Below are 14,992 nucleotides of genomic sequence, written 5' to 3'. Positions count from 1 at the left end.
GCTCTGTGTTTCTCTAATTCAGGGTCATTCCGCCTAGAATTTTTCTTTTGGTCTCCCTGACGGTGATTTAAAGGATGGCGTGAGAAGGTAGTCGTAGTCCGGCCTGGCCGGCGGCCGCCTGGGGTCTTCTCTCCCTTCCCCACCGGCATCGTCCCCTTTCGGTGCTGGGGTTACGCTTTTGTTTTTATCCTCCACTGCCTCCCACCTCTGCTGGTGGTCCTAAACTGCAGAGTCGGGGGGCAGAGAGGCTGGAGGCGTGTCTTCCTCCCCCAGGGATGCTCAAATCGAAGGGGATTGCCATCGGAAGAAGCGCAGGAAGCTACAGCCAGGACACGGACGTTTCGACTCTGCCGTTTCCAGGAGTCTGAGAGACTCTGTCGATTCCATTCTCAAGATTGAGACGGATTTCCCCGCGGCGTTGGAATAACAGGAGCTTTTTTCATTTTTTACGGTATTTGTAAAGCGCTTACTACGTGCCAGGCACTGTACTAAGTGCTGCGGGAGACGCAAGCTAATCAGGTTGGACACGGTCCATGTCCCACTTGGGGCTCGCGGTCTTAATCCCCATTTTACAGATGAGGGAACTGAGGCCCAGAGAAATGAAGTGACTTGCCCAGGGTCACACGGACTGGTGGCCGAGGCAGGATTAGCACCCAGGTCCTCCGGCTCCCATGCCCGTGGTCTTACCACTAGGCCACACTGCTTTCCTAATGGCTCTGAGAATGAACTCTCTTATTTTCTTGGTAGGGGAGAGAAACTACCTCCATTCAAAGACGGTATCACACATTACCGTTTGAGAGGAAAAAAAGTTGAAGTCAGTAGTTGTAGATTTAGTAGATGAAGTAGTAGTAATTTAGAATGAAAATGTAGAAGGATTAACAGTTTCTATCTCTTGACTTCCATAAATGAATGAAAATGTTGGAATTTTGGTTTTTGGGAGGAAGAAAATTCAGTCAGATGATAGTACTTTAGGTGAATTATTCTCGTCTATTTAACTATGTCTTTTGCCTAACCAAGGTCCATTGGTGTATTTACCGCTGAAGGGGCAGAAGGTGAAACCCTACGTTTGGATGGGGAAGAGATTGAAAAGATAGAGAAGCAGTGAAGCCCAGTGGATGGAGCACGGACCTGCTAGTCCGAGGAACGTGGTTCCTCATCCCCGCTCCATCACTTGTGACCTTGGGCAAGTCTCTTCACTTCCCTGTGCCTCACTTCCCTCATTTGTAAAATGAGGATTAAGACTGTGAATCCCAAATGGGACATGGACTGCATCCACCCTGATCATCATCATCATCATCAATCGTATTTATTGAGCGCTTACTATGTGCAGATTATCTTGCATATACCCAGCACTTAGTACAGGGTCTGGCACTCAGTAAGTGCTTAACCTTTTGAAAACAGTCTTGCCTAAAATTTTGAGGTGTTTATTCATTTCTAACTGTCCACTTTCACCAAGAATTAATTACACAGCATAAAACTGATATATAGGACTAAGCTTTTCATCTAGGGTGGAATCGTAGAGAACTCAACAAGGAGCTTCCAATAGTGACCTTTTCCAATGTCTTGTTTTATGATCCGTCCAGTGGGATCAGCTGTCCATTCGTAAAGATTTTGTAAGGAAAGAGACTTCACAACCTGCCTTGCCTTTTATCGCTTTGATAGTCCACCAAGCAACATGGCCTAGTGGAAAAATCACAGGCCTGGGACCAGGGTTCTAAATCTTGTTCTGCCACTTGCTTGCCGTGTGACTTTACTGCTGTGCCTCAGTTCCCTCATCTGTAAAATGGGGATTCAGTACCTGCTTCCCCTCTTAAAACTGTGAGCCCCATATGGGACAGTGACTGTCCAGCGTGATTATCTCATGTCTACCCCAGTGCCAATGCCTCGCACATAGCGCTTTACTAATACCCCAATTATTATCAAGTTTCCTCACGTAACCTTAGGCAAGTCACTTAACTTCTCTAAGCCTCATCTGTAAAACGGAGATTTAAGACTCAGCCCCATGGGAGACGGGGATTGTGTACAGCTTACTTCAGTGCTTAGTACAGTTCCTGGCATATAGTAAATGCTTAAATGCCTTTAAAAAATACCAGAAGATTGTCCTGCAGCTTTCTCTTCTCCAGGCAAAATAACCCTATTTCCTTTAGTGTTTTTACGTTGAGATGGGAGGTAATTCTTGGTGCTTAGGTGCATATGAGAGAAGTAGAAGACTCGGAGTATCCCGACTCTGATCGTGGTTACGGGATGTTTGAAGAACTATAATGGAGCCCTTCTTGACATCCATCTGAGCCTTAAGGTAAGTACCATCCAACTTCCTTCTTTTCCCCTGTATCCCTAACTATGCCTCCAAAAGGCCTACAGTACTCAACCAAAAATTGGTCCAAATTACCTCGTTCAGGCTGCAAAAATCAGGTTCGACTTCACAGGGTAACGAATTCCGGGGAATGTGCCTACCAACTCTGCGGTATTGTCCTTTCCCAAGCGCTTAGTACAGCACACAGTAACACAGAGAAGCACACAGAGTAACCCAGCACCCAGAGAAGCAGCGTGGCTTAGTGGAAAGAGCACGGGCTTGGGAGTCAGAGGTCATAGGTTCAAATCCTGGCTCCCCCACTTGTCAGCTGTGTGACTTTGGGCAAGTCACTTAACTTCTCTGGGCCTCAGTTCCCTCATCTGTAAAATGGGGATGAAGACTGTGAGCCCCACGTGGGACAACGTAAATCACCTTGTATCCTCCCCAGTGCTTAGAACAGTGCTTGGCACATAGTAAGCGCTTAACAAATGCCGTCATTATTATTATTATTATTATTGGGAGTCAGAGGATGAGGGTTCTAATCCCGCCTCTGCCACTTGTTTGCTGTGTGACCTTGGGCAAGTCATTTAAGTTATCTGTGCCTCAATTTATTAAGCTGTAAAATGGGGATTAATATGAGCCGCATGAGGGATATGGATGTGTCCAACCTCATTAATTGGTATCTACCCCAGCACATAGAACAGTGTTTGGAACATAGTGCTTAACAAGTACTATTATTATTAAGAATAAGACATACGATTGATTGATATTGGGAAGTCTGAATACAATATGAATTTTCCTTAACACAGACTCGTGAAACACCTGCATTACTGAACTACACAGATCTCCTTTTGTCATCAGTTGGTTATTACACAGTTCTTTTTCTGGTATTTGTGAAACTCTTACTATATGCCAGGCACTTTAGTAAGCGCTAGGTTAGATACAAGCGAATCAGGTGGGACACAATCCCTGTCTTCCCTACGTCTCATAATCGTAATCCCCATTTGACAGCCGAGGGAACTGAGGCCCAGAGAAGTGAACTGATTTGTCCAAGATAACACAGCAGACAAGTGGCAGAGCAGGGATTAGAACCCAGGTCTTTTGTCAGATTGGTTTGTAAAGGCTTAATTGCGGTCTGATTGGTTTTAGGAAATGGATGAACTGTTCCCGAGAGGAGTCACGTAGGCTCTTTGCCTCTTGGCCACCTTGCTGTTTAATCAATCATCCTGTAGTACTTGGCCCCGGAGGAAAAAGGACATTCGCTACATCTTCCAGGCAGGCCCTATGTCAGTAAGTGACAGATAACAGTTCATTGTGCCATTTTTTCATTCAATCCATGGATTGATGGTGTTTATTGAGCTCCTGTGTGCAGAGCACTGTACTAAGTGCTTAGAAGAGGACAATGCCACAGAGTTGCTGGAAACGTTCCCTGTCCACAACAACTGAGAAGCAGCATGGCTCAGTGGAAAGAGCCCGGGCTTGGGAGTCAGAGGTCATGGGTTCTAATCCCGGCTCTGCCACTTGTCAGCTGTGTGACTTTGGGCAAGTCAGTTAACTACGCTGAGCCTCTGTTACCTCATCTGTAAAATGGGGATTAAGACTGAGCCCCACGTGGGACAACCTGATCACCCTGTATCCCCCCCAGCGCTTAGAACAGTTCTTTGCACATAGTAAGAGCTTAACAAATGCCGTTATTATTATTATTATTATTCCCTCCTCCTGTTCTCTGCCCGGAAACCGGCAGAAACCCACTGAAAACCTGGAAACAAGCAGGTTGATTGTGTCTAGTTCCCAGTGCTTAGTACAGTGTTTTTCACGCGGTAAGTGCTTAATCAATACCGCTACTACTACTGCTACTTGAAGGAGGGATTTGAAAGAGGAGAGGAACTTTGGCTCAATGGAAGTCTGGTCCATGAGCACAAAGGGAAAGAACACCTTTATTTTTTCAGAAAATTTTTCTCCCATCCTGGAATTTCCAGGTTCACCTTAGTCAAAAAAAAAAAAAAAAAAATACCATCCCCGTGCTCAATTTGCTTATTTGTGATTTTAATCTAGCATGCCAGTGAACAGAGGCTGCATTTTTACTGATCCACTGCAGTTGGGGAATTTCAGGATTTTCTGTTTATCATATTGAAAACGGGAACTAGTTGAAAAGGTTTGTTTCATTCCACCCTTTTGCACAAAACATGGGCAACCCAATTCCGAGAAAATATGTCCCAAGTTCATTTAGGATACCATTGGGACATTTTTGTTTTGTGTATTTCACATCACCTAAAGCCAGAAAGGAGATCTCATCATTTCCAGGCTAGAATTTATAACAAATCACAGCCTTTCTAATGATAAGGAAAGAGGCAAATATTTAACTCCGTGGTTCCTCCTGAGGAATGTGTAGAGGGAGGCTGACAGTGTGCTTTTATTCGTGGAATGTTTGCTCAGTGGGTCACTGTAACAACTAATTACTGGGTCCGCACTGGGGAAGCGCAACATCCAAACGGTTAAATATTTTTGCTCTCCTCATCTGGAAACAATAGAAACTACATGTTACCCAGCTCCCTCTCTCAGGCTTCTAGGTTGACTTAACTAGAAAAGCCTGAAGAAATTAGGAGTGGCCCCATAGGCTGAAATAGACAAATGAGAATTGACTTTGCAAGTCACTCCGGCGCTTAGTACAGTGCCTAGTGATGCTTAACAAATACCATTATTATTGTTATTACTTTTTTGACCATAATGAGCCCTTTTTATATGAAGCACTCCGTAAGTGCCTTTTAGACTGTGAGCCCACTGTTGGGTAGGGACTGTCTCTATATGTTGCCAACTTGTACTTCCCAAGCGCTTAGTACAGTGCTCTGCACACAGTAAGCGCTCAATAAATGCGATTGATTGATTGATAAAAAGTGCCAGGCACTGTACTAAGCACTGTACAAGCTAATCAGGTTGGACACAGTCCATGTCCCATATAATAATAATAATAATAATAATGATGATGGCATTTAAGTGCTTACTATGTGCAAAGCACTGTTCTAAGCGCTGGGGAGGATACAAGGTAAGCGGGTTGTCTCACATGGGGCTCACAGTCTTCATCCCCATTTTACAGATGAGGGAACTGAGGCTCAGAGAAGTTAAGTGACTTGCCCAAGGTCACACAGCAGACATGTGGCAGAGTCGGGATTGGAACCCATGACCTCTGACTCCAAAGCCCGTGCTCTTTCCACTGAGCCACGGAGCTCACAGTCTTCATCACTGCTTTACACTGAGGCACAGAGAAGCAAAGTGACTTGGAAGAGTGTCCATTTGAAGCAATAATGTTCTTGCCATCTTACGTTTCAATTTTCACTTTAAATTCCACTTTTCCTTCATAGGGGTCCTGGGGATTGTTTGAGGTAATCTTGTCGGCGACGACTCTGCACACCACAGAGACTTCTACGTCCTCGGGAATGTTGAGGAATTTTGCTGCTACCAGAGGGTTGCTGTAGTGAGGCTGGAAAGGAAGCCCAAGGTATTTTTGGTGTTTCAGATTCCCTGCAGATAAATGCCCTCCCGCACATCATCGAAGAAGAAGCAGCGTGGCTCAGTGGAAAGAGCCCGGGCTTGGGAGTCAGAGGTCATGGGTTCTAATCCCGGCTCTGCCACTTGTCAGCTGTGTGACTTTGAGCAAGTCACTTCATTCATTCATTCAATCGTATTTATTGAGCGCTTACTGTGTGCAGAGCACTGTACTAAGTGCTTGGGAAGTACAAGTTGGCAACATACAGAGACGGTCCCTACCCGACAATGGGCTCACAGTCTAACTCTTGTGTCTAACTATTGAACTCTCCCAATGAGTTGATGATGAATTCTTGCAATCAATCTTAAACTGGACCGAAAAGAGTCAGAACCCCGGGAAGTGGTGTATTATCCAGATAACGGCACTTTTAGTCTGCACTATTTCCCTTATTATGGAAAGAAAGCTCAGGTAAATTTTTCTGATGCCCTTTTAACTTTTTCCTGCCATCTTGACATCTTTCTGAATTATCTGCTATCCCACAGTAGTTATCATAAAACCAATTCAGATATTGATTTAGCAGAATGATATGAAATTAGACACAAGTGTTGCCTAGTAGCTAGAGCCCGGGCCTGGGAGCCAGAAGGACCTGGGTTCTAATTACGGCTCTGTCACTTGTCTGCTGGGTGAGCTTGGGCAAGTCACTTCACTTCTCTGGGCCTCAGTGACCTCATCTGCAAAATGGGGATTAAGACTGTGAGCCCCCCGTGGGACAACCTGATCACCTTGTCTCCTCCCCAGCACTTAGAACAGTGCTTTGCACACAGTAAGCGCTTAACAAAGGCCATCATCATTATTACTATTATTATTATCGAAGCTGTGGAATGTCACTTGGGAGCGTTTTAGAGGGTCTGGTCACTGCAATTCAGAAATGTGAAATCATCTCTAACGTCTATTTCGCCGCCAACCTCTAGCCCACATCCTGCCTCTGTCCTGGACTGCCCTTCCCCTTCATATCTGATGATCGCTCTCCCCCACCTTCAAAGTCTTATTGAAGGCCCATCTCCTCCAAGAGGCCTTCCCTGACTAAGCCCTCATTTCCTCTTCTCCCACTCCTTTCCGTGTCACCCTGACTTGCTCCCTTTATCCCCTCCTCCCTCAGGCCAACAGCACTTGTTTCCACCTCTGTGATTTCTTTATATTAATGTCTGTCTCTCCCTCTAGACCGTAAGCTCACTGTGGGCATCGACTCTGTTGTTTCGTATTCTCCCAAGGGCTTAGGAAAGTGCTCTGCACAAAGTAAGCGCTCGATAAATACGACTGATTGATTGATGCCTCATTCTCCTGTTCTTGAGATCCAAGAGGAACTGAACGGAAACCTGGCCCTCGAAACACTCCCCCTTATACTGGACACTGTGCGTATACGGTATTTTGGAATCACAGATTGTTCCACTCAAGACAAAGATGCATTGTACAAAACTCCGTCCCCCCATCCTCCAGCCCTTTCAATCAACCAATCAAAAAATACGTGGTATCTTATCTTACCTCCTTCTTATCTTACATCTTACCTCCTTCCCTTCCCCACGGCACCTGTATATATGTATATATGTTTGTACATATTTGTTACTCTATTTATTTTACTTGTACATATCTATTCTATTTATTTTATTTTGTTAGTATGTTTGGTTTTGTTCTCTGTCTCCCCCTTTTAGACTGTGAGCCCACTGTTGGGTAGGGACTGTCTCTATATGTTGCCAACTTGGACTTCCCAAGCGCTTAGTACAGTGCTCTGCACACAGTAAGCACTCAGTAAATACGATTGATGATGATGATGATGGTATCGATTGTGCACGTACTTTGTGCAGAACACTTAGTGCTTGGGAGAGTCCAGCAGACCTCTCCTGTTCCAGCCCCAATGGCCTGGAAGGAAGACCATGGGGCTGGGAGTCAGATGATTTGGGTTTCAACCCCAACTCCAATAATAGTAATAATAATAATAATAATAACATTGATGCTATTAAGTGCTTACTATGTGCCAAGCACTGTACTAAGCACTGGGGTAGACACAAGGTCATCAGATCCCACAGGGCCTCACAGTTTTAAGTGGGAGGGAAAACAGGTACTGAATCCTCATTTTGCAGATGAGGGATTTGAGGCCCAGAGAATAATAATAATAGCATTTATTAAGCGCTGACTATGTGCAAATCACTGTTCTAAGCACTGGGGAGGGTCCAAGGTGATGAGGTTGCCCAACGGGGGGTTCACAGTCTTCATCCCCGTTTTGCAGATGAGGTAATTGAGGCCCAGAGAAGTGAAGTGACTTGCCCAAGCTCACACAGCAGACAAGTGGCGGTTTAGACTGTGAGCCCACTGTTGGGTAGGGACTGTCTTTATATGTTGCCAACTTGTACTTCCCAAGCGCTTAGTACAGTGCTCTGCACACAGCGCTCAATAAATACGATTGATGATGATGATGATGTCAGGATTAGAACCCAGGTGCTCTGATTCCCAGGCCCTTGCTATTTCCACTAGATCACGCTACTTTTTTTCTGCTTTTTTTTTTAATGCTATTTATTATTTACTCTGTGCCAGCCACTGTGCTAAGCTCTGGGGTAGATACAAGATAATCAGGTTGGACACAGTCCCCGTCTCACATGAGGCTCACATTCTTAATCCCCTTTTACAGATGAGGTCACTGAGGCCCAGAGAAGTGAAGTGACTTGCCCAAGCAGACAAGTGACAGAGCTGTAATTAGAACCCAGGTCCTTCTGGCTCCCAGGCCCGGGCTGTAGCCACTAGGCAACACTTGTGTCTAATTTCATATCATTCTGCTAAATCAATACCAGAATTGGTTTTATGATAACTACTGTGGGATAGCAGATAATTCAGAAAGATGTCAAGATGGCAGGAGAAAGTTAAAAGGGCATCAGAAAAAATTTACCTGAGCTTTCTTTCCATAATAAGGGAAATAGTGCGGACTAAAAGTGCCGTTATCTGGATAATACACCACTTCCAGGGGTTCTGACTCTTTTCGGTCCTGTTTAAGATTGATTGCAAGAATTCATCATCATCATCATAAATGGTATTTATTGAGCGCTGACTGTGTGCAGAGTACTGCACTGAGCGCTTGGGAGAGTTCAACAGTTAGACACAAGAGTCAGACACATTTCCTGCCCACCACAAGTTTAAAGTCCTGAGGCAGAGACAGACATTAATATAAAATAAATAATATATAACATATCATTTATGGACATGTCGGTATAGATATTGCCTTTAGCTATGACCCATCCCAGGAATTAGTCCCTTACTTTTATTGAATTCCCAACTTGACTCTTAATTTCTGACAAGCCCTGGCCCTGTGATTTTGTGAAGTGGCTGAGTTAAGCCAGTTACCTTGAGTCTTAATCAATCAGTGATATTTATTGAGCACTTACTGTGGGCAGAGCGCTGTACTAAGCACTTGTGGGATCAACTGGTACTAATTTGTTGAGTTAATTTCCTGCAGGACTTGTCTGAGGTGTACATTTTGGAGTGGCTAGCATGCTTCATTCATCATCATCATCATGATATTAAGTGCTTGTTATGTGCCAAGCACTGTACTAAACACTGGAGTAGATAACAAGATAATCAGGTCGGGCACCGTCCCTGTCCCACATGGGGCTCCCAGTCTAAGGGGGAGGAGGAACAAATGGTAGAACTGGGATTAGAACCCAGGTCTCCTGATTTCCAGGCCATTGCTTTTTTCTGTTGGGTGACCTTAGACAAGTCTTGTGCCTCAGTTCTCTCCTCTGTAAAATGGGGATTCAGTTCCCTGTTCTTCCTCCTACTTTGACTGTGAGCCCCGTATGGGGCAGGGGCTGTGTTCAACCTGGTGATTTTGAACCTACCCAGGTGTTTAGTGCAGTGCTTGGCTCTTGGTAAGTGCTTAACAAATACCACTCTCATCACTGTTATCAGAGTCTGTGCCTTGTGGGAGGCAAACCTCAGGACCACTCAGGGCCAGCCTGGACTAATTGCTAGCCACCAGTTAACCTATTTTTTTTTAATGGCATTTATTTAGCACTTACTATATGCAAAGCACTGTTCTAAGCACCAAAAATAATGATAGCATTTATTAAGCACTTATTGTGTGCAAAGCACCGTTCTAAGCGTTGGGGAGGTTACAAGATGATCAGGTTGTCCCACGGGGGGGGCTCCCAGTCTTCATCCCCATTTTACAGATGAGGGAACTGAGGCCCAGAGAAGTGAAGTGACTTGCCCAAAGCCACACAGCTGGCAATTGGCAGAGCCGGGATTTGAACCCCTGACCTCTTTCCACTGAGCCACGCTGCTTTTCTATTTGAAAAATGCCTCTCATCTATAGCCCTGTCCCAGGCACTTTTCAAAGCCAGTAAAACGACCAGTATCTTCGCTCAACCCACCTACTGGTTTAGCATTTTGCTCTCTCGACTCTCCCTGATATAAAAAATATATATATATACACCAGTTGTAGCCCCTATTTATTCCACGGATTAAATAAGCCAAAAAGAGAGCTGTCCATATGGAAACTGAGACAGCGTGGCCTAGTATAGAAGCAGTGTGGCCTAGTGGGTAGAACCTGGGCCTGCGAGTCAAAAGGACCTGGGTTCTTGTCCTGGCTCCGCCGCTTGTCTGCTGTGTGACCATGGGCAGGTCCCTTCACTTCTCTGGGCCTCAGTTACCTACTCTTTAAAATGGAGATTAAGACAGAGAGCCCCATGTGAGACCCGGACTGTGTCTAACCTAATCAGCTTGTATCTTAGTACAGTGCCTGGACAAAGTGGTGCTTACCAAATGCTCTAAGCAACAACAGTTTCTGAATTATGGTGAACCAATCTGACTTCTGGGGTTGTAAGCTCTTATCATCATCATCATCATCAGTCGTATTTATTGAGCGCTTACTGTGTGCAGAGCACTGTACTAAGCGCTTGGGAAGTACAAGTTGGCAACATATAGAGACAGTCCCTACCCAACAGTGGGCTCACAGTCTAAAAGGGGGAGACAGAGAACAAAACCAAACATACTAACAAAATAAAATAAATAGGATAGATATGTACAAGTAAAATAAATAATAAATAAATAGAGTAATAAATATGTACAAACATATATACATATATACAGGTGCTGTGGGGAAGGGAAGGAGGTAAGATGAGGGGGATGGAGAGGGGGACGAGGGGGAGAGGAAGGAAGGGGCTGTTGACCAACTCTGTTATGTTATACTGTCCCAAGCGCTTAGTACAGTGCTCTGTACATAGTAAGTGCTCAGTAAACTACCATCGATTGATAGATTTATTATTCTATTTTACTTGTACATATTTACTATTCTATTTATTTTGTTAATGACGTGCATCTAGCTTTAATTCTATTTGTTCTGACGACTTGACACCTTTCCACATGTTTTGTTTTATCTGTCTCCCCCTTCTAGACTGTGAGCCCGTTGTTGGGTAGGGACCATCTCTATATCTTGCCAATGTGTACTTCCCAAGCGCTTAGTACAGTGCTCTGCACACAGTAAGTGCTCAATAACTACAACTGAATGAATGGATTGACTTCCCACGTCTGCAAGTGGTGGGTCCGATTATCTGAGCACAGGAGGAATATACTCACCAGAGTTGTGCATTCCACCCTTGGAGGAGAGGCAGTGCCGGGGAGAAAGTTGATAATCTGGGAAGAGAAGAACATTTCTAGTCAGGCATCTTGGCAAAAGAGCGCTTCCACTTCAGAAACGAGCGCAGGTGTTCCCACGGATGTAATAATAATAATAATAATAATAATAATAATAATAATAATAATAATAATAATGGCATTTGTTAAGCGCTTACTATGTGCAAAGCACTGTTCTAACCGCTGGGAAAAGCATAATATCTCAAGTGCCATCTTCCTCATGTTGAATCCTGAAAGTTCTAAATTAGTTGTAAGCCAGGCTTGCGGGGTATTTTTGTTGGGGTTATTGAGCTTCTCTGACTTCTAAGATATCTTAAGATTTGGTAAATAATGCTTTAGTTCAGTGATTCGTGTCCCCATATTGCAGTAACACTAAAACTCCGTAATTCTGAAACCTTGTACCTGAAATGTTCGCGTGAATAATCTGTCAATCAGTGTTATTTATTAGGCACTTCCTGAATGCAGAACACTAAGTACACTACTGTAGCAGAGTTGATAGACCCGTTCTTGGCCCACAAGGTGCTCACTGTCTAGAGGGCATGAATAGAAATGTCAGGAATTTATTCATCTTCTTCATCTTTACTTATTCTAGATGCCTACTAAGTCCTTGCCAGTCAGTCAGTTGTATTTATTGAGCACTTCCTGTGAGCAGAGCACTGTAATAAGCACTTGGGAGAGTACAATATAACAATATAATAGACACATTCCATGCGCACAGTGAGTTTACAGTCTAGAGGGGCAGACGTTAAATAAATAAATTACAGATTTGGATATAAGTGCTTGTCTACGGTCTGGGATTGTCTACCTTCCCCATTAGATTAGAAGTTCCTTAAGCAGGCGGAGGATGTCATGTCTTTGCTTCTGTTTTACTTTCCCGGGCACCGAGTGTAGTGCTTTGCACACAGTGGATGCTCGGTAAATACTCTCGATTGATTGATAAAGGCAGAGGTTGAGGATCAGAGGCACCAGCCTCCCTACACATGGGACGGTCTTACTCTTCGGTGAGTTGGGTTATTTAAGGAGTCCGAGGCCGCCTGCTTCCTTGACACTCACCCTGTTCATTTTTATAATGAAGCATGGTTTTCCATCCTCGAATCCAAAATTGCGATCTTGGACTCCGGAGCAGTTTTGAAGCCTATCTGCTGTGAACTTGCAGGAAAACTTGGTGTGGTTTGGAGCGAGAAATTTGTTTTGGAAGTCGTATTCCCCAGAGGTGCAGTTTTGGTTTTCGTGTTGGGCGACAGAAGAGTATGCTGCTTCGGGGTAACAATAACAATAATAACAGTAATAACTGTGGTATTTGTTAGGCACTTACAATGTGCCAGGCACTGTACTAAGTGCTGGGGGTGGGTACAAGCAGATTGGGTTGGACACAGTCCCTGTCCCATGTGGGGCTCACAGTCTCAATCCCCATTTTAAGGATAAGGTAACTGAGGCCCAGTGAAGTGACTTGCCCGAGGTCACACTGCACACAAGTGGTGGAGGTGGGATTAGAACCCATCACCCTATGACTGCCAGGCCTGTGCTCTAGCTACTACACCGTGCCACTTATGAGCAAGAAAACGGAATATGAAGCTGGGATCATCGATCCTCCGTTCCGTGAGAAGAAGGAATAAAAGACAATAAGTCACAGCTGTGCTCCAAACAGCGGCTTTTGTCTATTTTTATGGCTCGTGCCCACCATCACAAAAATGCCCCGGTTGCTCAGACCGAGGTTGCAGCTTCACAGTGTTTGGAAACGGTCATTTCTCCCCGTACTTATGTGACTTGTGTTGGTTTCTAAATCATAGCACGTTGCAGTGGGTAGAACCTAGGCTGGGGAGTTGGAAGGACCTGGTTCTAATCCTGGCTCTGCCATTTTTTTGCTGGGTGACCTTGGGCAAGTTGCTTCCCTTTTCTGGGCCTCATTTCCCTCATCTGTAAAGTGGGAATTAAGCACGTGAGCCCCATGTGGGACAGGGACTGTGTCTTACCTGATTAATTTGTATCTACCCCGGGGCTTGAAACAGTGGTTTTTACTGATGTCTGTTTATTCGTATTGATGTATGTCTCCCCTCCTCTAGACTGTGAGCTCGTTTTGGACAGGGATTGTCTCTCTTTATTGTAGTATTGTACTTTCCCGAGTGCTTAGTACAGTGCTCTGCACAAGGTAAGCGCTTAAATAAATACGATTGAATGAATGAATAAGTAGGCAATAATGCTGATGACTGAAAAAGAAATTATGCTCAGCTGTTAGGAGGAATCAGCTCCAGTTTCCTCATGTGTAGAATGGGAAGCTCCATGGGGGACTGGGACTGTGTCTGCTCCGATGTCCTTTTATCTACCATGTCACTTAGCACATACTATTTTGCCCAACGGCAAAATCCCCATTGGATCACGAGCTAAAACGGGGGCTTTCTGGCCAAAGATGGAGCGTCTGAAGGACAGGCTGAATTCACGAGCTTCTAAGAGAGGCTCTCTTGAAAATGTCCTAAATATAAAATACAGCCCGGGTGACTTCTTTTACTCTCTAGGTGGTATAGCAATGCAATCATTTCATCAGATTGAAAATTGTTTTCAGGATAATAATAATGATAATTATTATGGTACTCGTAAAACACTGTGTGTCCAGCGTGTTTTGAGCGCTGAGATGGATATGAGATAATCAGGTTGGATGCATTCCCTGTCCTACCCAGGGTTCACAGACTAAGAGGGCATAGGAGTTAATCCCCATTTTACAGATGAGGTAATAATAATAATTATGGTATTTGTTAAGCACTTACTACGTGCCCAACACTGTGCTAAGTGCTGGGGTAGATACAAGGTACTCAGGTTGCACATGGGGCTCACAGTCTTAATTCCCATTTTACAGATGAGGTAACTGTGGCTCAGAGAAGTAAGTGACTTGCCCAAAGTCACTAGTCCCGGTTCTAGTCCCGGCTCCGCCACATGCCAACTGTCTGATTTTGGGCGAGTCACTTCACATCCCTGGGCCTCAGTTGCCTCCAATGGAAAATGGGGATTAAGAGTGCGAGCCCTATGTGGGACAGGGACCGTGTCCAACCAAATTACCTTGTATCTACCCCAGCACTTAAAACAGTGCTTGGCACATAGTGCTTAACACGTACCAAAATTATTTTTATTATTATAGTAAGCATTTACCAAATACCATCATTATTATTATCAATAGAACAATATAAGAGAGTCGGTAGACGTGTTCTCTGTTGCAAGAAGTTTCTGTTGGGGAAGAAATCCGCAAGGCCCTTTTGTCCGAGAGAGAGAGAGAAGGCCACGGTTTAATTATCTGCCTAATGCACTAAAGGGATTACAGAGGTGATGTCTCAGGGGTATTAGCTCCTCCTTCACTTGTCTGCTCCCTCGGAGAGCACCTGCGCATCACCTCTAAGGAGCTTGGGATCAGTGTCTCCCTGATGGAAGGGGTGGGTTGTTAGTGACTTTCCCGGCGGCTCTGCGGTCGCCCTTGCACGGATCTGGGAAAATTCCTCAGAGGCCTGGAGGTTGGGAAGCAGTGAGCAGCTCAAGGGTGACCGGTGGAT

At 44.7% G+C, this 14,992-nt stretch overlaps 1 protein-coding gene across 1 annotated transcript; it reads right to left on the bottom strand.

Moving 5' to 3' along the window:
• Positions 1 to 4,615: 4,615 nt before the first annotated feature.
• Positions 4,616 to 14,832, bottom strand: ATP4B (ATPase H+/K+ transporting subunit beta). Its single transcript, XM_038761646.1, has 7 exons — positions 14,765 to 14,832; positions 13,835 to 13,926; positions 12,510 to 12,709; positions 11,400 to 11,456; positions 8,716 to 8,811; positions 5,614 to 5,771; positions 4,616 to 4,763 (listed from the first exon to the last, which is right to left on the bottom strand). The coding sequence occupies exons 1-7, from the start codon at positions 14,830 to 14,832 to the stop codon at positions 4,616 to 4,618; spliced, it is 819 nt and encodes a 272-aa protein (XP_038617574.1).
• Positions 14,833 to 14,992: the final 160 nt, after the last annotated feature.

The sequence above is a fragment of the Tachyglossus aculeatus genome, chromosome 20 (assembly GCF_015852505.1).
Source record: "Tachyglossus aculeatus isolate mTacAcu1 chromosome 20, mTacAcu1.pri, whole genome shotgun sequence".
Lineage (NCBI taxonomy): Eukaryota > Metazoa > Chordata > Mammalia > Monotremata > Tachyglossidae > Tachyglossus > Tachyglossus aculeatus.
The sequence above is the reverse complement of the archived record's forward strand: the minus strand, read 5'-3'. Positions and strand labels throughout refer to the sequence as shown.

Coding starts and splice junctions, on each gene's coding strand:
- ATP4B (XM_038761646.1), bottom strand. CDS start 14,832: ATGCGCAGGTGCTCTCCGAGGGAGCAGACAAGTGAAGGAGGAGCTAAT. Junction 11,457..12,509: donor TCATTATAAAAATGAACAGG/GTGAGTGTCAAG, acceptor TTCTCTTCCCAG/ATTATCAACTTTCTCCCCGG. Junction 8,812..11,399: donor GGGTGGAATGCACAACTCTG/GTGAGTATATTC, acceptor AATCTTAAACAG/GACCGAAAAGAGTCAGAACC.